The sequence below is a fragment of the Protopterus annectens genome, chromosome 5.part0, assembly GCF_019279795.1.
Source record: "Protopterus annectens isolate FY-2018-M chromosome 5.part0, PAN1.0, whole genome shotgun sequence".
Classification (NCBI taxonomy): Eukaryota; Metazoa; Chordata; order Ceratodontiformes; family Protopteridae; genus Protopterus; species Protopterus annectens.
Genome location: NC_056735.1, coordinates 290,150,526 through 290,174,762, shown reverse-complemented (window position 1 = coordinate 290,174,762; position 24,237 = coordinate 290,150,526). Strand labels below are relative to the sequence as shown.

The window sequence follows — 24,237 nt, the reverse complement described above, 5'->3', positions numbered from 1 at the left end:
TCCTCAAAGCCTTGTCCAAGGCAAAAAAACACAGCCTCTGTGGAACCAGATGACTTCCCAGGCTATCTTTTAAACGGGTAAAATATGAACTAGCATCACCAGTAAGAGCTCTTTTCAGTCACAGGCTTTGTTGCTGCAGAATGTAGAACAGCAACAGTTATTCCCCTCCACAAAGGGGGCCTAGCCACAGACCAGGGGAATTACAGACCCATAAGCCTGAGCAGCCTCATCTGTAAGGCCATGGAGCACATCATTATTGACCTCAGAAATAAAGATATAGGTGACCTCCAAACCCTGGATCCTACCCAATTTGGCTTCGTGAAGGGCAGATCCTGCCTGGAGAATCTGGTGGATTTCTTTGTAAATGTGACCAAGGGCAAATCTGTGCACACAGCATAACATGACCTGGCAAACCCTTTCCACACAATCCCACATTCAGGCATTATTGATAAATTTAAACTGAATGTAAACCCCTTTGTTGTAAGATGGGTTGCCAGCTGGCTCACAAAACCGGACACACACTACCAGATTGGGTGATTCCATATCAACCAGCAGACCTGTTGCCAGTGGGGTGCCATAGGGGTCAGTTCTGGGCCCCCTGCTGTTTGGTGTATACTTCTCAGAAGTTCAGGTCAAAACTAAGGGGTTGTGTGTGACCAGGTTTGCAGATGACTGCAAGCTAGGTGCAGTCATTGAATCCCCAAATGATATCCGTATACTCCAGGAGGGTCTCACACAGACCAACGACTGGTGTATTAGTCACGGTCTCAAACTGAAACCAAAGAAATGCATCATTATTCCCTTCGGCACAATATCCCCTCACACTATCAAATCAACAACAATAACCTAAATACCCATGATGTGGTAAGGGACCTGGGATCACAAGTTGACTGAGACCTTAACTTCGACCATCATGTGTCTACTGTTTTAAGGAAAGCTTTCTACGTATCACACTTGATTAGTAAAGAATTCACCTCAAGAGCGAAAGAATTTATAACTCCCCTATACTCAGCACTTATCCAGCCCATAATTGAATATAATGCCACATTTGGCATGTACCGTACTAAGCACTTGCAGCAATTAGAGAGACCTTAGAAGTTTCTAATAAAGATGAGCAAGGGGTTCCAGCGTGTGCTTTACACAGACTGACTAAAGTCCCTGTCACTATACTAAGTATCATATAGACTTCTTAGGAGAGACTTCTGCCTGGCCTACAGAACAATCCAAGACCCAAACCCAATGAACTTGCTTCATATTCAAATGGGACTAGGACTACCTGTTCCAGGGACCTAAATATGGCCTGCAACATGAATAGGACATGCGGGAGGGAGAGATCTCCCAGCGACTGCCATGTCCTTCAAACAGGCTACCAGTTTATGTGAAACAGCACCTCTATGATACTGTTCAAGAGGAACATGGAAGAGTGGATGGGGCACCATAAATTCTTACCAGGGTAGAGTCCATAACCCTCCTGGACATGGGCAGTCATCACTAAACGCAGTCTTGGGTATTGACTAACATTTCTGTGGGTGTACATTGGAATGAAATGGGTAGTATCTCTCTTCAAACCCCACACACACCATTTCATCATTATCCTTTTCCACTTTGGTTTATAACCTTCTTCTTGAGTTATTTCTATGAGCCTTAACTGCATAGCTCTAAAATACCTCCATCAAATCAGGTAATCCTAAGACAACTTGTAGTATAGGAGAATGTTTATCCTACTTCCCCTCCCAAATAAATTATTTCAGTTCCTTATTGCTTATCATCCACACCTGCTCCTCTAGTTGATAAAAAAGTCTGTTCTGTACAGTACAAAATAATATCTGCAAATAAAGCTAATTATTTTGTAGTACTACGCATTTTCCTGGGATTTGAAAGAATGGTGTTCCATGTGCCAGACACACTAATGCTTTGTTTATATTTTCTGAATCAGCAGGTAAGTGAAAATGCCACGTTTGGGAGATTTAGAACAAAGTTGTTTCCAAAATAAGTTCTGCATACTTCTAAAGAAGGACTTCTTCCCCCCACCCATCTTTGTGTAATCTCTTAAATCATCAGAAATAGTAGTTAATCATTATAACACTTTACTTTGATAAAAGTAGTGTAATTATAATGCAGTATGTGATTCTGCTTCAGACACCAATAAGAAGAGAAAGTGACTGCATAATAGATTTGCAGTAGGGTCCACACTTTTGTATGCTGTGTAAACCAAATACATATGGTTTTGACTGACTGTTCCTGAAGTGAGGCTTGAATTCTTAACAATGGCTCTATCTGTAAGTACTCAAGTTGCATAAAATAAAGTTTTTATATAGGGAAGTGTTAGAGCATACCTACAAATGCATCATATAAACCATTTTCCTCACAGAAAAGCATTCATCTTGCATAGCTTTCACTTTAATCACCACCACTACTTTCATTTTCCACTTCTTAACCTGTGAGCTAGACTGTATATATTGTACATAGTATAAATAGCGAAAAGTTAAGCAACGTCATCAGGTACTATACAATCATGCACATGATTTCTACAGTTGTCTTTTTATGCCAAGTGTCATATTTTGCAACGTAGTATGCTCTGCTGAAGTAACATTTTGTACTGTAAACTGTAATATCTTTCTGTATTACACACTGTACTTTTATTTAAATTGTGATTTACTCACCCAGGCTTTGTCTGAAAGTGTTCAATTTTGATCAGTTTACTACCTGGGTAAACAGAGATAAAGTAAATCTTGTAGGCATTTTCTTGCATTTGTAACTTCTTTCTTTAATTTTCTTCTTGTTGTGTGTTTGCTATTGCGTTACTACTAAGAATTCAGTAGACCATTTGAGACTTTGTGGCTCCCTTTTGAAGGACACAAAATAGTTTGATAGTGAAAGGAAAATGTGTTCATGATGGTAGAAATTGTCGTTATAAAGTACATTTGGGCCTTTAATTTCTGGTCTGAATTACCAGAAGAATGGGAAAGTTTGTCTTTTCACTTAGTCATTTCCAGAAGTCAAGCTTGCATTGCATCATTGAAGTTGCATTAGTGTAATTTGTTACTTCAAAAATTAGTAGAACTGGCTGGTGGATCCCACGTGACCAGTAACTCAAGATGTTCTTTGTGTTTCACTGTTGCAGTCACCACATTTGGGTTATCCCTGCCAGGGTAGCCCTCGGCCGGCCTGAATACCAGAGACTTAATATTTCTGCATTTGTTGCTGTCGCTTGAGGACTGACGTCAGGATGTCAGTGGTATAAAGTAAGGCAGCTGACGCCATTACATCAGTCTTTCTTGCCATGGAGCCTGAAGCAGAAGCAGTTCGCATGAGTGCCAGTCGGCCGCTACCTGAATTTTCATTTCCGAATTGAAGTTGAAGTCTTCTAAAGCTAAGTACCCCGTTGGGGATCCTTTTTTCTTGCATTAACCGATGTCAGGAAAAAGTTAATAATTGTCTCGCTTGTGGAAAGCAAATACCACAGCGAGACTTCCACTGTTACTGCTTCACATGTCTAGGCCCAGACCACGACGTCCCCCGTTGTCGCTTCTGTGATTTGTTTAATGCCAGAACTATCTGTCATCTGGCCCTTATTGTAGCCAGATATTTTCGTTTACAGTCCTTAAATTCCGATATGGCTTCGGTAAGCCATCCTACAGCAGATCTGAAAAAAGTAAAGATAAAGACAGAGACAAGACCGCACAGGTCCAAACCTTCCGATGACACTCGTTAAGCTAGTCGTTAGTCCTCCGGTACTCAGTGAGGCACTTTCACAGCCCCTGATGCCCTCTTTAGCTTTAGTCCACTACTGAGACCCTTTTGGAGTCCTGTATGCCGCAAAACTCTCTTTTGTCTAAGGATCCTGCAGTCATCTCTACCTTGGATGGGTCCGGAGCTGCTGAGCTTCCGAGGAAGTCCTTTGCACCATGGAATCTTGGCACAAACCGTCTTCTTTCGCGACTACCGTTCTTTCGAACACAACCGAGTTCCTTAGGCTCAGGCTTCGAACCACACCCAAGAAACAGACTACCCACTTTCAGGCGCCTGCTACCTTGCTTCAGTCTCAAATGCTTAAAATGGCATAAGACCTTATCATGCTGATCGGGGGAAGCTAATCTACCCTCTCAAAAAGGAAAAGAGATCTGTCCCCAGTAGTTTTGTCTGAACTATTCAGATGAATGTGATGCATCTGACTATGAAGAAATGCAGCCCCTCTCCACTTATGAGGATTCTGATGCAGAGGAATCCATTCCTTCAGCCTCTCCGCAAGAGGATTTTTCCTTTGGGGAACCCTGCATACTTTAAGGGAGCATTTCCAATGGGAGAGTCAGGACTACTCTCAGTCCAAAAAGAGACTCAGGGAAGTCCTAGATCTTCCGCAACACATACCCTTAGCCATCCCCCCAATCCTGGATGTGTTGGATTATGATTTCCTTGAATCCAGCTTGACTCTTGACGCCCTACCTCCTGACCAGAGAGGTATTACAGAGTCCCTGACTCACACAAATATCTTTTTAAAAATCCAACAGCTCACCCTGAGGTCATTTCTCAAGGGCCAAAAGGGATTAAAGCAACCCCTGCTAAGAATCCCACCTCCCAGACAGGGATTCCTGAGCATTGGACAGATGGGGTAAAAAAGTATACACCTCAGCTACTCTTGCTATCAGGGCACTAAATTGACAGTTCCATATGCTTAAATATCAGCAACATACCTTAGAACTCCTTAAACAAAAAAAGTCCTCCTTTCCTGCTTGGATGGAATCTAAAGATTTATAAGACTTAATGCATTTTGCAAGTCAAGTAACTAAACACACTTTGCAATGTGGTTTTCACGCCCTAGAAGTGTCTTGCAGGGCAGCAGTCACTGGATCTGTCATTAAAAGACATGCATGGTTTAAGGAATTACACCTGCCAGACAATGGCAAATCTAAATTGTTGGATGCACCCTTGCACAAAAATAACTTATTTGGCACTAAGGCAGAAGAGGTCTTAATGATGGAAGAAAAAGCAAAATATATGCAAACAGTTAAAGATTTCTTACAGGTCCAGCAGGCATTTTCTCTCCAAGCACTGATCCTTTCCTGCCCTGAATAAACAGGTCCAGACTAGGCCCCTTGGAACAGACACCCAGACAGCAGCCCCAGGGAATGCAGAGATCTAAGCAGTGGACTACCTCCACTTCAAAACCAGGGAGTTCTAAACCACCCCCTTACAGTAAGAACTCACAATGACTAACCTCCTCCCAACCTCCCCTCTGCCCATCTTCACATACCCCTAGGAAGAAAACACTCCTTTCACTCAAGCACCTGGGCCACCATTACCAAAGACCAGTGGGTTCCGAACATTGTGTCTCAGGGATACAAATTCTCCTTCCACACCCTTCCAACCCAAAAAGGGTTCCCGGATCTACCACCAAATCAGTGGGCAGAGGGTCTAAAGCAAATCCACTCCCTGCTCTAGCACATTCCTGCAGAAAAGATAGGCCAAGGCTTCTACTCCAGACTTTTTCTGGTGCCCAGAAAAGAGGGCACCTGGCACCCCATCCTCGATCTATCCATTCTAAACACCTTCCTGGTGATCCCAAAATTCTCACCCTCCAGCAGCTGCTCCCCATGCTCTTCAAGGATGCTTGGCTAGCCAGCCTGGATCTAAAAGAGGCCTACATCCACATTCCTATCAGGGAATCATGCAGAAAATATCTCCACTTCAGGACAGGATCTCAACACTTTCAGTTCTGTGCATTTCCCTTTGGCTTATCTACTGCTCCCAGAGTTTTCACAAAATGCCTGGCTCCGGCCATTACCTTTTGCAGACAAAGAAATATTCAAATTTACCCCTACTTAGACAACTGCCTTAGTCAGGCAGACACCCAGGAAAAGCTGCTCAAACACCTGGCCTTTGTAAAGAGCCTACTAACTTCCCTAGGGTACACAATCAATGAAAATAAATCAAAACAGGTGCCCACCCAAAGGATAGTCTTCCTAGGAGCAAGTCTGGGCACAGCATCCCAGATGGCATTCCTTACACCAGAGCAACAAATTTTCCTGTCATACTTCTCTCAACTGGCCACCAGGCCCCAGCTTTCTGCATGGAAAATCTGGCAAGCCCTGGGGTTCATGGCATCTTGCATACTCCTCATTCCATATGCCAGATTGCATATGAGGAAACTTCAGTGGTACTTAGAGCCTTTGGTGTCATTCTCAAGACCTGGAAACCCTTCTACCTATTATTCCTTGCCTGAGAAAGGAATTTCTTTGGTGGGCAACAGCCTGCTCCCACAACAAGGGACTGCCCTTCTCCCCACACCCTGCCACACAGACCCTCACCACAGACGTATCAGACTACACTTGGGGTGCACACCTGGACTGCAAGTGCATTCAGGGCCAATGGAGGCCACAGCAAATCCCCCTGCACATCAGTCTAAAAGCGGTGATGGCTGTGCAGCATGCCTTGATAGCTTTCAAACCCCTTTCTCTCTCCATGGATTCTCCTGATCAAAACAGACAATCACCACTGTGATGTGGTACATCAACAAGCAGGGAGGGACTCACTCACTCTTACCCTCTATGCAGGCTGGCCCTGACCCTTTGGCTCACAGCCTCTTCCATGCAACTACACCTGTTTGCACAATACCTACCAGTCTCTCAACTCCCTGGCAGACCAATTGAGCAGAAAGCTTTTGGACCCACATGAGTAGCAGCTCAACAGAAGTATCTTCTTCTAATAACTCAGAAATGGGGAACCCCGAAGGTCGACCTCTTTGCCTCCCACACCAACCATCAGCTCAGCAAATTCTGCACCAGGGAGCATCACTGCATGGCTTGGAAAGTGGATGCCCTGTCCTTCCCCTGGGTCAACCTCTCGGTCTATGCCTTTCCTCCCCTACCTCTCATCCCCAGGGTACTGCTCAAAATAAGGGAGGAAAAAACAAGGACCATTCTTATAGCTCCAGACTGGCCCTGACACCACTGGTACCCCTTGCTGTGCAGCCTGTTCTCACTGCCTCCATGGCATCTTTCTCAGATTCCAAACCTCCTAACCCAGAGGGAAGGGGAATTCATGCATCCCCAATTGCAGACACTCAATTTGCAGCTTGGCTTATTCCCTAACCCCGAACCAATCTACCATCCTCAGTAAACAGGTTCTGGATGTCATCTGTGAGGTCAGATGCCCTAGCACCAGAAAGTCTTATGCAGATAAATGGAAAAGGTTCTGCACCTGGATCCAGGCTAAGGGGGCCAATATCGGACAGCCCTCAATCCCTCTCATCCTGGATTACTTAGCTGACCTACTGCACAATGGTCTGTCTTTCTCCTCTATAAAAATTGATGCCTCTGCTATTTCTGCTCATTTTCCCACTGACCAGCCCCTTTTCTCACACCCTTTGATCAAACAGTTCCTCAGAGGGGCTAGCAACTTGAGACCCCCCAGAAGGGCACCAACACCAGCTTGGGACCTTAACTTTGTCTTGGAAAAGCTCACACTGCCTCCTTTCAAACCAGCTTCTTCTGCAGAGCTAAAGTTTCTTTCCTGGAAGACAGCCTTCTTTCTGGCCATCACTTCAGCCAGAAGAGTCTCTGGGCTGCAAGCATTCATGGCTCTGGAACCCTTCATCATCTTCCATGCAGACCCAGGTATCCCTCAGAACTAACCCATCCTTCATGCCCAAGGTGGTGTCCAGTGTGGCTTTCAACCAATCCATTCATTTGCCCACCTTCTTTCCTAATCCCAGAACAAGGGGGAAAGGATTCTGCACTCTCTAGATGTGCACAGACAGCTCAGATACTACCTGGACAGGACTAAACCCTTCAGAAAGTCTGACCAATTGCTAGTTAGCATTTCTACAAGGGCAGAAGGCAAAGCCATCTCCAAGCAAACTCTTTCCAAATGGATAGCACACTGCATCAATTTCTGCTACAAACAGCATGATAAGCCTCCCCTCAAGGGGGGTCAGGACACACTCCACCAGAGCAGCCTCCACCTCTGCAGCTTTCCTCAGAGGAGTCCCCCACCAGGGACATCCTGGAGGCAGCCACCTGGTCATCTGTTCACACTTTTACCAAGCATTACCACCTGCCACTCTTCTCCAAATCCAGGGCAGAGTTTGCCTCTGCAGTCTTGCAGGGCATCCTAGCCAGCCCCTAGCTTCCTTGACTGCCTCCACCCATTTCCTCCGCTTTGGGAATCTACCCAAATGTGATGTCTGCAACAGTGAAACACGAAGAACATAGTACAGTTGTGTACACTTACCATAAATGTAGATGTTCAAGTGTATTCACTGTTGCAGTCCTGGTTTCCCTCCCTCCATCCCCCTTTTTTTCTCTTTCTCCTTTTGTTACCCTTCTTCCTTTGTTGTTCTCCTTTCCTTACAAGGAACATATTGGTATTTATTTTCCACTGGTGGGGGTCTTCCACCAAAACCTGGCCTCCTACTTTAGGGGCTCCTGACAGGTTAGGGCAAGAAAAACTGATGTAATGGCATCGGCTGCCTTACTTTATACCATTGATGACCTGACATTAGTCCTCAAGCGACAGCAACCGACGCAGAAATACTAAGTCTCTGGTATTCGGGCTGGCTGAGGGCTACCCTGGCAGGGATAACCCAAATATGAGGACTGCAACAGTGAATACACTCGAACATCTACATTTATGTAAGTGCACACAACTGTACTTCACTTTCTGTGAAAATAATACTTCCCATTTACTTGTACAGGTTTTAAAAAGGCAAGGTTATGATGCAGCATGTGATATATGGAGCCTCGGTGTTCTTCTTTATACAATGCTGATTGGGTAAGTTTTATGCAGCACATAGTATTTTTAATTATGTTGGTCTTTTTCATTACTTTTCCCTTTAAAGGGGGAAGAGAACAGGCAAATTTTAGTTTTACTGAACAAACCTTACCTGCTTTGCTGTTTTCTTATGAAAATATATATTGAGCTGTTTTCTGTTCTTGAAATGAAGAAATGTTCAGAATTGTTCCAAACTCGCATAGTCAGAATATTGCAAAGAAGGACAGATACATTCTTGGTCTGTTTTGTTTCGGCCCATGATAATGTATCTTATCTGAATATTGCAACAAGTTCATCCATTTCCAGGGGAGGCCCGTGCTATTGGACTGCCGGACTGCAGCCCCCCCAGCTGTAAAATAAAGAAAATAAAAGAAAAATAAAAGATAAAAAAAAAATTTAAAAGACTGGGAAACATGTAAGAGCAGAGCTCCCAGAAGTCTATGCAGTTTTAACTGCATAGACTGTCGCTGGGAACGGATCAGACTCAGACTGCAACGTCGGCAGGCTTCAACCGTGTACCTTGTATGCAGGTGTTAAGGACCTGAATTCCCTACCCACCACCATTTGTAAAAAAATTGCAGATTTTTGCCTCATATTTGATCTGTTCCTCATAATATCTGTGTTTTCTAAAGATTGCAATGCCTGATATTTGATGGTGCAGTGGTAGCATTGTTACCTCACAGCTGCAAGTTCTCAGGTTTGATTCTTGGCTGGGGTGCCTTCTGTGTGGGGTCTGCATCTTCTTCCTGTGTTTGTGTGGGTTTGCTTTTGTGTCCTCCCATGTTACAAAGACATGTCTGCATTATTTCTTCCTGGGCCTCTGCTGAAAATTGTTTTTTTGTTCCAAGTCAGACTGTCCTGATTAACAAATGTTAAATAAAATTGACAGGCATTTGAATTTCAGACTTCAGGTTTCTGGATGTTTAATTCCTTACATATTTAATGGTGCAGTGGTAGCATTGTTGCCTCACAGCTTTAGGTTTTCTGGTTTGATACTTGGCTGGGGTGCCTTGTGTGTGGAGTCTGCATCTCATGCCTGTGTTTATGTGGATTTGCTCTGGTGTCCTGCCATTTTACAAAGACATGTGTCTGCAGTATTTCTACCTGGGCCTCTGCTGAAAATTGTTTTTGTTCCGTCAGAAGTAAAATTGACAGGCATTTGAATTTCAGACTTCATATTCTTCAGAAAATGCATAGTAACACAACCTTTTATTCCAGCAATTTTCTAAGTTTATAAGATGAATATTTGAAATTTGTCCTTATTTTTGGGACTGTATTGCCTCATTATTGGCTTTGTCCAGTTTTTTTGTGCTAAGGTTGACAGCTATGGCAAGAACTGAATTCACTGAATATGTTTGTGGGTTGTATTCCCTCATTACTGGGTTTGTCCAGGTGTTTTGTGCTAAGAGGTTGACAGCTATGGTGAGAACTGAATTCATTAAATGATAGTCATTTAAGTTTCAGTCTTCCGCTCTTTCACAAAGCAGCTGATTTGGTGTAGTGGTATGTTGCTCTGACTGTCTTTCACAGGGACATTGGTAGTAAAATGTAGGGTGGTAACAGCATTTTTCTTTCACAAAGCAGCTGATTTGGCATAACGGTATGTTGCTCTGACTCTTTTGCACAGGGACCTTGGCAGTAAAATTTATGGCGGTAACACAGCATTTTATTCTAGCAACTTTCCAAGATTATACAAGCAATGTTTAATGTGTCCCTGTTTTGGGGGCTTTTGACCCCCCCACAATAAATTTGGCTTTTTCCAGATTTCTTGTGCTGTGAAGTTGAGATGCAGTTGAGCATTGAGTAGATTTTACAAGGAGCTGAGAGCTGCAGGGGAAGAGAAGTTTAGTGCTGCTTATGCTAAGTCAGCTTGCATTGTTAATAGCACAACAGGTTGTGTACTTCCTTTTGATGCAGAAGGTTGTTGGTTCTACTCCCACAAGGGGTGAATGCTGCCGTACTGAAAAAGTTAAGATACTAACTATGAGTCTGTTATCAGTTTGCTATCCATTTCCTATTGCAATATTACTAGCTTATCATTTTTAATGTAATATAGGCAATTTATTCCTCAGGGGCATCAGACACTTTATTTTCGATGAAACCATGAAATATAAAGGTGTTTGCTAGCAGCAACCTCTTCATTAGTTACAGATTTATTTAATGTGGAATTATTTAGATGACTTTTTTACTTATTGTGCATATTTACTGATAATGGTGGACTGTAGAATTGTGCATATTTACTGATAATGGTGGACTGTAGAATTGTGCATATTTACTGATAATGGTGGACTGTAGAAGTTTGAGTAGACTTTTTTGATGGAAATGTTCTGAACTGGGCAGTTTTGTCATTATGGGTGCATGCATTTTGTTTCATTGTTTACTGGAAAGATGTTCTGAATTGGGCAGTTCTGCCACTGGTAAAATGTATTTTCTTTGAATGTGGGTTTCAATGCTGTTTCAATGATTGTGAGTTTCAAGGGCAGAGAAGTTTTAATGCTAAGTTTGTTGAGCAGATGTCTTAGTGTTTGTGCTGTAAAATGCAAAATAAAACTTTCAAATGAAGTCCAAATCATCATAGAAGTAAATCAGTATGCACATTAGTGTTTATGGTAAATAGGGTTGCCACCTTTTCAAATGGCCAAAGTGGGACATTTTCGGGACACACATCAGATTTTACAGGCCGACACATACCCATGGTCAGTACAAAGGATAGAACTTTACTCTTTTGCCTAAATAAAAGCTTATTCTTGTAGCAGTTTAGTTGTTTATTTTGTTTCTTGTAACATTTAGGTATTTTAGATACAGAAATAACTATTTTATGCAACTATTACATAAAATATGGGACATAATTATGTCCTACAATCTCAGGACATTTGCCATTTTTAATATTTTTTGTCAGGACACAACTGCCCAAAGAGAGACTGTACCTCGCAAAGTGGGATAGGTGGTAACCCTAATGGTAAATGGAGTGAAATAGCCAAGTAATGGATCATTGGAATGGCTGCAGGGGGAGGCTCCATTCGACCATGATTTTGTGAGGGGGAAGGGCGGCAAACTTAAAGACAGCTCCAGCTGAACTATACCTCCCAACTGTCCAGATTTTCAAAGAATGAATAGATTTTTGCTTCTTATTTTTGGTTTGTTCCTCATAAAATGTGTGGTTTTCTGGCAAATCATTTAGGAATTAAGTCACTAAATAATGACACACTGAGGTTCAGACTTCAGAACCTTCAGAAAAATGCATGCTAAAGTAAGACCTGTTCTATCAACTGTCTCAGTTTATACAAGAGCAATTTTTAGTACTGTTTATATGTTCCCCCAATATGTTTGGCCTTGTCCAGATTTATTGCATCAATAGGTTAAGAGGTACATGCAAATAAATTGCTTTATAGAATTAGGCGTAGCCAAACCTCTCAACTGTCCCTGATTTTGGCTCAAAATGTTGCTCTTCCCCTAATAATCCCTCTGCAAAATAGCAATTTTGGAAGAAAACATGGAGGGTTTACAATTAAGAAATAACTGTAATAATCAGAGTTATAGATTACTTTTATTTCAGAAATGCATGTAGATTCTTTTATTTTGTCAGCTGCTCAAGTTAGCAGTACTAATATTAAAGTGTCCCTTCTTTGACAGGTTCCCAGCTGTATTGTGTGGCTATTTTATATTTTTACATCACATTTTTGGTCCATTTTTCATAAAATTGTGTTTTTTTGGCAAATTAGTGACAAATCATTAAAGACTGAAGTTGGGAAATAATGACAGACATTTGAGTTTCAGATTTCATACCATTCAGAAAATTCATACTAATGCAAGACATATTCTATTATCTTTCTAAGTTTATAAGAGCAATATTTAAAAATTGTCCTTATTTTTGGGCCTTTGTCCCACTTTTTTGTATGGCTTTGTCCATTTCTTGCTCTGAGGTTGAGAGGTATGACAGATGTGTCAGGGCCATCACAGTCAGCCAGAGACATTTCAAATTGTGACATACTTGTTGCACCCCACTCCTCCATGTAGTGACTCTGGATGTGTCGAAGCAAGGCAAGGAGTAGTTATGCAGTGTAAATGTGCAGTGTATCCCCCCATCCAAGGTAGACACAAGTACTAGAGTGGCTTTTCATCTGTCCTTGATTTTTGCAGAATGGTCTGGTTTCTGTCATATTTTTTGTACTGTTGATTTATGCTTATTACTCAAAGTGCCTGTTGCTCTGTGTTTAAGTAGCAATACTTTAATGACCATCAGGTAAGCTTTGCTGAGATCGTAAGATGCAAGTAAGCTTTAATAAGCATACTGTTAAAGAATTGCCAACATTGAAAGCCTTTCTGTTGTTGCCATGTAGAGAATCCTTAACTAGATAATGTATAAGCCTTGGGTATTGAAATGTATATGACAGTATTTGTAATAAAGGACATATTACATTATTTTAAGAAGCTCATTACACTTGGAGACTTCCAGTCATCTCTGCAGGCTTTACCCGTAAACTAAACAGAATGCCAATCGTGTGGTCCATAACCTGTACAGTAATCCTTTTAAGCAATGTACCTTGAGCTTATTTCTTGTTTGCTTTTCATTTTTTACTTTGATCATGTTTTCCCCATGAAACAAGTAGATAGTTGTCAGGCAGCAGGTCTTTTTTTGGATAAGAAACATTTTTACAAGTGGGGGCATCAGAGATTTCTACTTTCAGCATGTTACTTGGTACTTTAATAAAGCTGAATATAAATTATAATTAGAACTGCAGTGCAAGAAGTGGTTTAAGTTGAGTGCTGCTTGTTTTTCTTATACTTGATTTTGACTGGCATTCCTTTAATGTATTTAAAAAGTAATTTATTTTTTCATGCCTCACAACCTTTTTGTTTTCATCTAGATATTAACTAAGCTGTCATGCAGCCAATGCATTGAAATATTTTTATTCTTCTACACTTCATTTTGTCTTGATTAGACTCTCATAATGACGGTTTGGCACCCAGGGCAGTGTATTTAGTTAGTTTTTGTGGTTTTAAGCATAGCTCCTCCCCTTTTTAGTTGACCACACCCCTCCCCATTGACCCCACCCATTCAGCTGTTTCCTGCAGCCCCCCCCCTTTGATTTGAAGTCACCAGCCGCCACTGTCCATTTCCATCGTTAGATGGCACTCAGAAGTTTCCTGTTTTGTTAGAAGGCAAAGTCCAACAGACACTGCTCACTTTGTTTTATTTTGTCATTTTAAACCTACTCAGCATCTTTCTTCCAGTGAACATATTCCCAGGCAGTTATTTAGGAAGCTTCTTTCTAGGCAGAGAGAATCTACTCTGCTACCCAGGTGCCACTAGTTGATGCTGTCTTCAGTGACATTGCAAATACCTAACCACCCCCATTGTCTTTGCTTTCTGTTCTCTAGGAATTTACCCCAGCCCACTTCCATTATCTATGTTTTAAATGACCCAGTGAAGACCTGTCAGTACATCCTGCTTTTAATACATGCTAATATTTAACTGCAGATTAGCTTTTCAGAACTATGTCTGTTGGCCAGGAATTGGCAGTTGGCTGGTAGTGACTGGGGTGGGAGTAGCTACTTTGGGAAAGGGCAGTATTAAAAATGCAAAACTGAGTGGAATGAATTTGATAGCGAGTGTGAGTGAATGCTGTACATTGGTGCTAAGTTTTGGAGGTAATGATATTTAGGTTGTGGAAGGCCATTAAATGCATTTTTTGGTCCCCTGGAAATTTGAAATAGAAAAGCCACCATTCAGACACATTGGTCCATTGAGTAGACTAGTTTGCATAAAGCATTGGTAGATCTTTGTGACTTTATTGATGTTTATTCTGGTGCATTTTCTTAGCCTTTAGAAGTGTTCTGTTTTACTTTGGCTGTTAATGACGTTTTTCCATTGTAGCCATGCTTTGCCACTTGTTTTAATGTATAATTTTAGGTTGCTTAGTAGCCATGGTGTGTTTTGTACTAGAGACCCTCATGTTTTTTTTTTATAGAGGGACCAGCTTGTCTTATATGAGCATTAGTATATTATAGAAGTTTGAGAGTACTATGGTTGGATCCTGACATTTTAGTATCTGCTCCCATTTTATGAACTGTAGCTGTTTTCCATAAGAATTCAGTTGCTTTGGGAATGGTATGAGTTAAGTATGTGTCTGAATGGTGGTTTTCGTATTTCAAATTTCCAGGTAGTAAGAAATGGGCAATGGTTACTTATTGTATGCAGCAGAATTTGCAGGGCTACTAATTTAATAACCTTTTTTACTTCATTGAGGTGGTCATAAGACTTCAGTTTTGGCCCCTTTCTTCTTTATATCTCCTGGTTCTTCTGTCTTACCCTTCATCTTGCTACATCAAAAACAGTGATGATATTAAGTTAGGCTGCATGGTTAAAACACTGTAATTAATTATTTATTAGTTCTCTGCAAAATGCACTAGGATGGATTTTAATGCTTTTAAATGTAAGATATGAATTTAGGCCTAAGAAATTGTAGGGCTTCATATATTTTTGGCCCATTTTCTCTAGATCTTACTAATAATTAGCCACCTAACATTTTTTTTTATTTGGTGGTATTATTGTTATTAGAAAACTGCTGTCAGACTGCTCCTTTTCCTGGAACAAGTTGCAGTTTCATTTTTTTTCTGACAAGTGGTGATTGTATTTATCCTTGGTGAGATCATTTCTGTGCAAGTGTTGAGCTTGACTTGGCAAAGTACTTGATGCTTTTATCAAAGTTTGTATGATTGGATCAAGCTTGTGTTAATAGTTGGCAAGTTTCTTAACCAGACCCTTTCCTCAGCACTTTTTTTAAAATATCTGTCATCGCCATTGCACAGCTGCAGTGTCTCTTCTAATGAAGGGCCAAACCAGGGGCATACTTATGATTGTCTATCCACTCAGACAGATTGCAGTTAAAAAGGGTCTGGGAGCTACTCTGCTTTACATTCAAAGGGACTCTTTTCCATAAAAGAGGGATTCTCTGTGATACATATCTATCTCCTGCAAGTCTTATTTATGTTTCAGTGGAAGCCTAGATCTGTTGAGTGGGTGGTGGTAGTTTTGTGACTGTGTATGATGTCATATGGGATTTCATCTTTCGAGGTTCTGAGTGCTAGACAGAAGTTCTCTCCCAGAAGTCGATAGCAAAATGTAGACAGAAAGAACACTTTAAGGCTGTTGTGGTGCCTGAAGGAGGGCATGCACTTAATTGACTTGGTAAGAAAAAGCTGCAATCTCTCAAGTTGAGTCGTATGCCTAGACAAGTATATATAAAAGGGGACATTATACTCTGTTAATGGCCTGGTAAGGGAGATTGACTTTCTTGGATCTAGTATTTATATTCCTTATGATAAATCTGACTGTATAAAAGAATTTCTTCATAACACAGTAGTGGTCAAATGATAATTTGTCTTTGAAGTACCCAACTCCCTAATCAGAGTAATTATTAATGAGTGTTGGCTAACTAAAAGGAATAGGTGCTCAGTTTTGCTGAAGGACAGATTGCTGCATTTCTTGGCATTTGATTTAAGTCCATGGTCCAAGCACCACTTGTTAGGTTTTTTGTGTCAACCTTCATGTCAGAGTAATGGTTACCAAAGAGGAGTGGTCCCAGGACTAATCCCTGGGAGTCATCACTAGTAACTTTTCTTTTTGATGAGTGTGTGCCTCTAGCACCAATAGAGTGGGTTCCCTTATTCTGCCTACCAGACACTTTGGTCTCTCCTCTACTTCTAGAATGTTTACCTAGATGGCTGGCTCCTGGTGGCCCTATCAAGGGATTCACTGATAACATCCATGTAGTCGATACTCCCACAACCCTAGTCAAATGGGGGTAAAATAAATTGTATGAAGCCCTCTCTGATACCATTTCAGTGAGTTAATTTATCTGCATGAAACTCTACAATCCCCATTGTGTCATTACTCCCTTAAAATGAGGAGTAAAGAGAGCAGTATTAGCTGTATAAGCTTGCAGAAGTCACCATCATAGAGGCTAATTTGTGTTTGACAGCCTGCGTGAAGATTCACTTGAGGGTTGAAACTCAGACCCTCCTGTGTCTTCTGGACTTGATGGTTGCCATGGTCTTCATAGTGCATTTTATGTTCCTGAGAATGTGGGACTTGAAATAAAATGAAGAGCTTCAGGGACTGCATTTTTTATGTATCCTTTTCTTGGTAATAATTGCATGGCTGGGCTGTGGAGTTGTGCATAGTCCCCATCAGTGTCAAGATATGTCTTCCTTTTTTTGCAATTATTACAAAAACTGATGCCAAATGTGTCACTAGTAGGACATGTAGCCATCTCAACTTCTCCTGTTTGCAAGGGAAGTGACCACCCTGATTGGTGCCACAGATTTACAGTGGTTATAAAAAGTGTACACACCCCTGTTAATATGCCAGGTTTTTGTGATATAAAAAATGAGACCACAATAAATCATTTCAAAACTTTTCCCACCTTTAATGTGACTTATAACCTGTACAATTCAATTGAAAAACAAACAAATTTGTTAGGGGAAAAAATATAAAAAATAAAAAAAACTACAATTGGCTGGTTGCATATGTGTGCATACCCTTAAACTAATACTTTGATTTAATTACAGCATTCAGTCTTATTGGGTAGGAGTCTATCAGCATGACACATCTTGACTTGGCAATATTTGCCCACTCTTCTTTGCAAAAAAAGATCCAAATCTGTCACATTGCGAGGGCTTCTCTTGTGCACAGACCTCTTCAGGTCAACCCACAGATTTTCTATTGGATTTACATCTGGGCTCTGGCTGGACCATTCCAAAATTTTAATTTTCTTCTGGTGAAGCCATTCTTTTGTTGATTTGGATGTATGCTTGGCATCATTGTCGTGTTGAAAGGTGAAATTCCTCTTCATCTTCAGCTTTCTAGCAGACGCCTGAAGGTTTTGGGCCAAAAGTTACTGGTATTTGGAACTGTTCATAATTCCCTCCACCTTGACTAAAGCCTCAATTCCAGCTGAAGAAAAGCAACCCCAAAGCATGATACTGCCACCACCATGCTTCACCTTGGGGATGGTGTTCTTTTGGTGTTGCGAAGTGTTGTTTTTGTGCCAAACATACCTTTTGGAATTGTGGCCAAAAAGTTCAACCTTGGTCTAAGACCATAACACATTTTCCCACATTTTGGGAGACTTGATGTATTGTTTTGCAAATTTTAGCCAGGTCTGGATGTTTTTTCTGTGTAAGAAAATGCTTCCGTCTTGCAACCCTACCCCATAGGCCGGGCATATGGAGAATACAGGAGATTGTTGTCACATGTAGTACACAACCGGTACTTGCCAGAAATTCCTGCAGCTCCTTCAGTGTTGCTGTAGGTCTCTTGGCAGCCTCCCTGACCAGTTTTCTTCTTGTCTTTTCAGCAATTTTGGAGGGAAGTTCAGTTCTTTGCAAAGTCACTGTTGTCCCATATTTTCTCCACTTTTTGATGACTGTCTTCACTGTGTTCCATGGTATATCCAATGGTGTGGACTTTTTTTTGTACCCTTCTCCTGACTGATGCCTTTCGGCAATGAGATCCCTTTGATGCTTTGTAAGCTCTCTGCAAACCATGGCTTTGGCTGTAGCAGGCAACTGAGTAAATGTCAAGAAAATCCTACTAGGACAGCTGAACTTTATTTGGGGTTAATCAGGGTCTATTTAATTGATGGCAGGTGTGTAGGAATGCTGTAATTAAAGCAAAAGGTGCTTCAACAAAGTATTAGTTTAAGGGTGTGCACACTTATGCAACCTGCTTATTGTACATTTTTTTATTTTTTATATTTTTTCCCCTAACAGATTTGTTTGTTTTTCAATTGAATTGTACAGGTTATAGGTCACATTAAAGGTGGGAAAAGTTTTGAAATTATTTATTGTGGTCTCATTTTTTTTATATCACAAAAACTTGGCATTTTAACAGGGGTGTGTACACTTTTTATATCCACTGTATTTTATATATTTTGGTTGTCAGAATGTCCAGCTGAACCAAAATGTATTTTAGCAAAGGCCTGTACAGATAAACTCCACAAGTACAATTATAATGCATTTGCTACAGGCTGTATTATTACAGTGCTAACATAATACAGTATCAGCTGGAAAGTAAGGTGGTTAAATGGCTGTGACTGTGTCCATCCTTGACAGTTTGTTTGTGTCTTTCGGCTTTTCCCGGTTAGGGGTCGACACAGCGGAACTCCGGTCCGCTAATGATTGGCAGATTTTTATGTGCCGAGTTGCCAGCCCTGACGCACAACCTTCAACGAAGGTATGCCCATTCACGCATGTCTCCACACAGAAGACGCTCTAGCTGAGAATCGAACAGGACAGCATCTTACTGTGAGGCAACAACGCTACCGCAGCACCACCACTGCAGCTTGGTTGTGTCCATTCTTGAGAGTAGAAGGACTAAAATGTGGTCTTTACTGAGATCGGCATTTTAACTTTCCCACGCTACTAGCCTTTCCTTTTTTTGCCTAGGATGCTCGGCAAACTACTTCCTCTCTAAATCTCTTTTGCCATGCATTGTGCTAGCATCAGAGAAGTACCCTGAGGCTATATTTTTGTCAGATCAGAAATCTGACACACAAATTTCTCAACTCATAAATAAATTTCATTTATATTTCATCAGTTGCTTCACTTGTTTTTGTTTACTTTTCAGTTTAGACCTATACTTTTTGTTTGTCATTTTAGGCAGTTTTTCCTTACTCCCCTGTAGGCCTTAGAATTTTTTTTGCCTCAGCTTTGCAGATTTACTTACTCTGCTTTTGTGGTACAGATATTGTTTGTGTTTTTAGTGATGTTTACTGTTAGAGTTTTGCATTGTTTTGGGCTGTTTTTGACAAGTTTCACATTTTCTGATATGGAGAATAGAGCTTTTTCATATGTAGAGTAGAGTGTTTAAGAAGTGTAAATAGCTGTGGCACAGGTTGATTACTGGTTTGGTTGCCTAGAGGAACTGATCAGAGAGGACGGGAATGAGTGGTTGCTACTAGCTTGCCCTTCCTGGTTGGAGAGAGTCTGTTTTGGATTGCCACATGGATGACACATAGCAGGGGCACTGATGTTAAACCTCATGAAGACCTAGTCCCTGCTGTAAGTGTAGCCAAAAGGAACTAGATGTGCTGAGAGATGTTACCCCTCATGAGATGACGGTAGTGGAGCTTGGAAGAGCTGCTGAAGGAGGGGATGCTGCTAGAAGCAGAGAGTGGGCTGCCCTGCAAAACCAGCATGCTGGCCTACCCCCTAACACACTCAGTGGAGAATTGTGGGCCAGTTATGATTCCCAAGAGGGAATGTCTGGCTTACATTCCCTTTGGAACAAATGTGGTCACTAGGTGCAGTTAGAGGAGCCAGTGGATAAGATCCTGCAGGGACCAAAACAAACAAATGTAAGTGCACAGAATCCTGTCTCATGATAAACTGTCGTCATGTATTTTGTGGCAGAAGAACATTTTACTGCTGGATTTGACACTAATGCTTTGACCTGATGTTGTCTGTTCAGTTTTCATCAAGCCAATGGGTCTCTGTTCTGAGCTTGGAACTGACTGGCCCGTCAGCAAGCTTTTGATTCTAAGCTAGAGCTCCTCCCACCCTACACATACTGCCTAGCTCCTGTCAGATACCTCTGATCTTGTTTGCTGCGCACAGTGAAGCATCATGGTCCTATTAAAGCTCCTCTCAGGTGTTTCTAACTTATGTTTTAGTCAGCCTTAAATGGTCTTTTGACCTTTTTTTACTCTGTTCTCCTACCCTTTTTTTTTTTTTTTTGTGCCTGTTTTGTATTAAAAAAAAAAGTTAGTTTTCTGTAGTTTAGTGTAGTGCTTTTCTCTATGCGTGGTGGGTCGTGTTCTGTGCGTTTGGCTTCCAACCTTTCTTCTTTCTCTGCTGTTATATAAGATAAATCTGACAAACCCATTGGGTTTAAAAAATGCACTTCCTGTGGGCACAAGATCCCTGTATCTGATGCCCACAGAGAGTGTGTTTACTGTTTGGGTCCTGCCCACCTTCAGGTAATTTGTCCTATCTGCAAGGCCTTTCTTCCCTGGGCCCTTGCAGGTAGAAATAAGCTTGTTCTCAGAGGTCTTATTCCCCATCCTTCTCCTGCCATTGCTTTTATTTTAGGGGCTCAAAACCCTGCCAAAAAGTCTAAGGAGACCAGGGCCCATAAGAAACGGTCCCTGGACCCCTCCGTGTCTGCTGAGTCAGAGCCTACAAAGAAGGTACTGAGACCTTCAGAGCAGAGTTCCCCAGCTCTGATATTGGTGTCTTCCTCTCCGCCCTGTGCCCCAGCTCCCTCTTCGTGGTCGAAGCGTGTGGTACTGAGTATGTCTCCGAGGGTTGCTTCCCCCTAGGCATCATTCCAGACCCTCCTCTGTGTCCTTGTCCATCGGGTCCTCTTGGAGCCTGTCTGAGAATAAAGTGTAATGAGGAGGTTTCTCAGTATGCTGATCCAGATGGGGGTCCTCTCAGCTCTGCTCCCTATGGGATCTGGAAGCAGAGCTTCTACCTGTAGGATTGTTTCTCCTTCTATAATCCGGCCTACTGTTTTGGAGCTCCCAGATCCGTTGGTCCCAGCGGCTGTTCTGTCAGACCTGATAGCCCTTACTTCTTCAAGCCCGACTGCTTCCTTGATTCTCTTGGTTCCAACCACATCAGGGCCAAGTGCATCTCTGAGCCAAAGCCACGACGTTGAGTCTGGGGGGGATGACATTGACGCAGAAGCTCTGAGTTCTCACTTCCCCTTGGTCCCTTGGTATTTGACAGGTTGGCACCACCAACTCCCCCCTAGGAGCAGAGGGCTGCTGGTAACAGATGATCTGTTCCTGATCCCTTGGGCCAGGGGAGGCTTCCTCAGGACCCTGGTAGTCCTTCTGCCTTTGAGGTGGTGGGAAGGGGTCCTGTCTGCTCCTAGGAGACCTCATGCCCCTACAGTTTCGGATCCACCCCTTCCCCTTCTTAGCTCTGCATCGGAAACCTCTCTTCTGCCACCAGGGCAGCTGGCTCCTTAAGACCTCCAGACTCTTCCACTTATGGAAGCCCAGATGTCCACATCCCTGGGGCACCCCACTGAGGAGATTCCCCAGAAGAAAAGGTGCAAAAGGAGGCAGCTAGATTCCCCAGAGAAATCTATCATGACAGACACTAACTTCGATGAGAGGGAGAGGTCCCCTTGATCAGCACTCGACGTCTCCTTTGAAGACATTTTAGAGATTCTTCACCAGAGAGGTGGTTGGTCGGCCCCAAACCCCACCCCAGATGAGTCTTTGTTCTTGGAGCCTTTTGGGACTGGCCCATCTACATCCTGGGTGCCCCCCCCCCCAGACCACTTCATGGATCTTGTATCTGCAAGGGCATGGAAGGAACCAGACACTTCAGAACCCATCCCTAAAAGAATGGATTAGATTTTTAGTGCCCCTAAGGATAGACCCCACTGGACAAAGGGCATTCCAGTACATGCCATGGTGGTGGCGGTGGCCACCAAGAAAGAGCTTTCCCAGGAAAGCTGTACTGTCCATCCCCATAACAGGGAGTCTGGGGCCATGGACAGATTGGGAAAAAGCATCTATGCTTCTTCCACCTTTGCCCTTAGAGCGTTGAATTACCTTTCCCACTTTACGAGGTTACATAGGGACTGACATAAGGAATTCTCCAGATCCAGCCCAGAGTCCATAACGGTGGAGAAACAAACTTCTTTACCCTCCCATATAGCCACTCTGCAGTCCATTTCCAACGCCTCCATGAGGCTGATCTCTCATGCAGTCAAGGGCACCTCCAATTTGGCCCTCTTCTGGCATTGTCATTCGACATCATGCCTGGATGCAGCTGTGTGATTTTGTGGAACATTTTAAGGTGTCTTTTGTCAATGCCCCCTTTAATAGTTCCTCCCTGTTTGGGCCAATTGTTTGTGATGCACTATCCCGCATCGAGAAAGATGGAAAGACCCTGTCGGCTGTCAGAATCTGCTTCTCTACCCCGCAAAGGTGGTTCTTTAAGAATCAGCATGGGGTGAAGAAGTGGTGGTTCAGTAAATCCCAGGGTCCTTTCCAGGATGCTCAGGGAGATTTATTTCCCCCAGAAGCAGAGGGGAGAATAATTCTAGTGGTAGACACTGCCCTCTGGGCAGAGGGGGTCTGCTGAATCAGGGGTCTCTGGATTCCTCTTCAAAGAAATCCTTGCAGCATCCCTGAGCTGTTGCACGACTGGCAGTTGGGGGATGATGCTGCTTGCACCTAGAAGCCTGGTTAGCTGTTGCAAACGACCAATGGATACAATGTGTCATATCCAGAGGTTACTCCATTCCCTTTTTAAACCTTCCCAAGCCAAAACAACATCTCCCCGATGTTCTTCCCAATTACAGGGAGGCAGCAACTTTGGAATTTGCAGAGTTGCTTCAAAAAAGAGTCATCCAGGAGGTCCCCTCAGACCAGCGTGGATAAGGGATCTACTCCTAATTTTTTCTAGTTCCAAAGAGAACATGGGATATCACATCCCTACTGGGCATAACTTGCCTACACAAATTGGTGAAACGCACAAAATTCAGGATGGTCACAGTTCAGTCATCCTTCCCCTCCTACAGAAGGATGACGATGTGCTCAATAGACCTGAAGGATGCGTACTATCACATCAAAATGAACAGAAGCTCCAGAAGGTAACTCCACTTCAGGCACGGAGCCAGTCATTACCAATTTTGTGTGCTTCCATTTGGTCTCACCACAGCCCCCAGGGTGTTCACCAAATGCATGGCAGTGGTTACAGCTCACCTCAGACTGCAAGGATTCCATGTGTTTCCTTACCTGGACGACTGGCTCCTAGTCACACCATCCAGGCATATACTGATTCAGGCCAGGGATTTTCCTCTTGCAACTGGCCTCAACCTTTAGGAATCACCATAAACCTGCAAAAGTTACAATTGCAACCTGTGCAAATGATAGATTTTATAGGAGCCTGATTGGATACAAACAAAACCTTGGCCTATCTTCCACCAGACAGGATTCTCTCACTACGGACAAATATCAGGCAAATGCTAGCAGTGCCACTTCCTCCAGCAAATCTTATCCCCAGGGCTCCGAGTTCTATGGCTGCAGCAATAACTTTACTACCAACAGCTTGATTATATATGAGCATCATTCTGTGGACATTGTCAGTCCATTGGTCCCTTCTGCATCATCCCATCAGTCATCCTGCAAGACTGTCTGGAGTGTGCAGATATTCTCTTTGTTGGTGGCTTCACGATCCAGAAGTGTCTCAGGGCCAGCTTTTCATTCTTCCCACCCCGTGTTGCCACATTTACCACAGATACCTCCCAGCTGGGGCAGGGGGCATTTACCTGGGACGGAGAGTTCAAAACACGTGGACTCCCTAGGAGACCAATCTGTATATCAACATCCTCGAGATGAGGGCGGTGCTTTTACAATTGTTGGCCCTTCACTCCCTTTTTCCTCTAGGGACAATTGCTATTCAGACTGACAACATGTCTGTTGTGTGATACCT

General features: G+C 42.6%; 1 protein-coding gene across 1 annotated transcript in view; it reads left to right on the top strand.

The window, feature by feature from the left end:
- Positions 1 to 24,237, top strand: part of RPS6KA3 (ribosomal protein S6 kinase A3) — a 1,945,113-nt gene that overhangs the window by 1,632,489 nt on the left and 288,387 nt on the right. Inside the window, exon 19 of the mRNA XM_044072275.1 lies at positions 8,696 to 8,772. Within this exon, the coding sequence (XP_043928210.1) occupies positions 8,696 to 8,772 (77 nt within the window). The remainder of the gene's footprint in view (positions 1 to 8,695; positions 8,773 to 24,237) is intronic.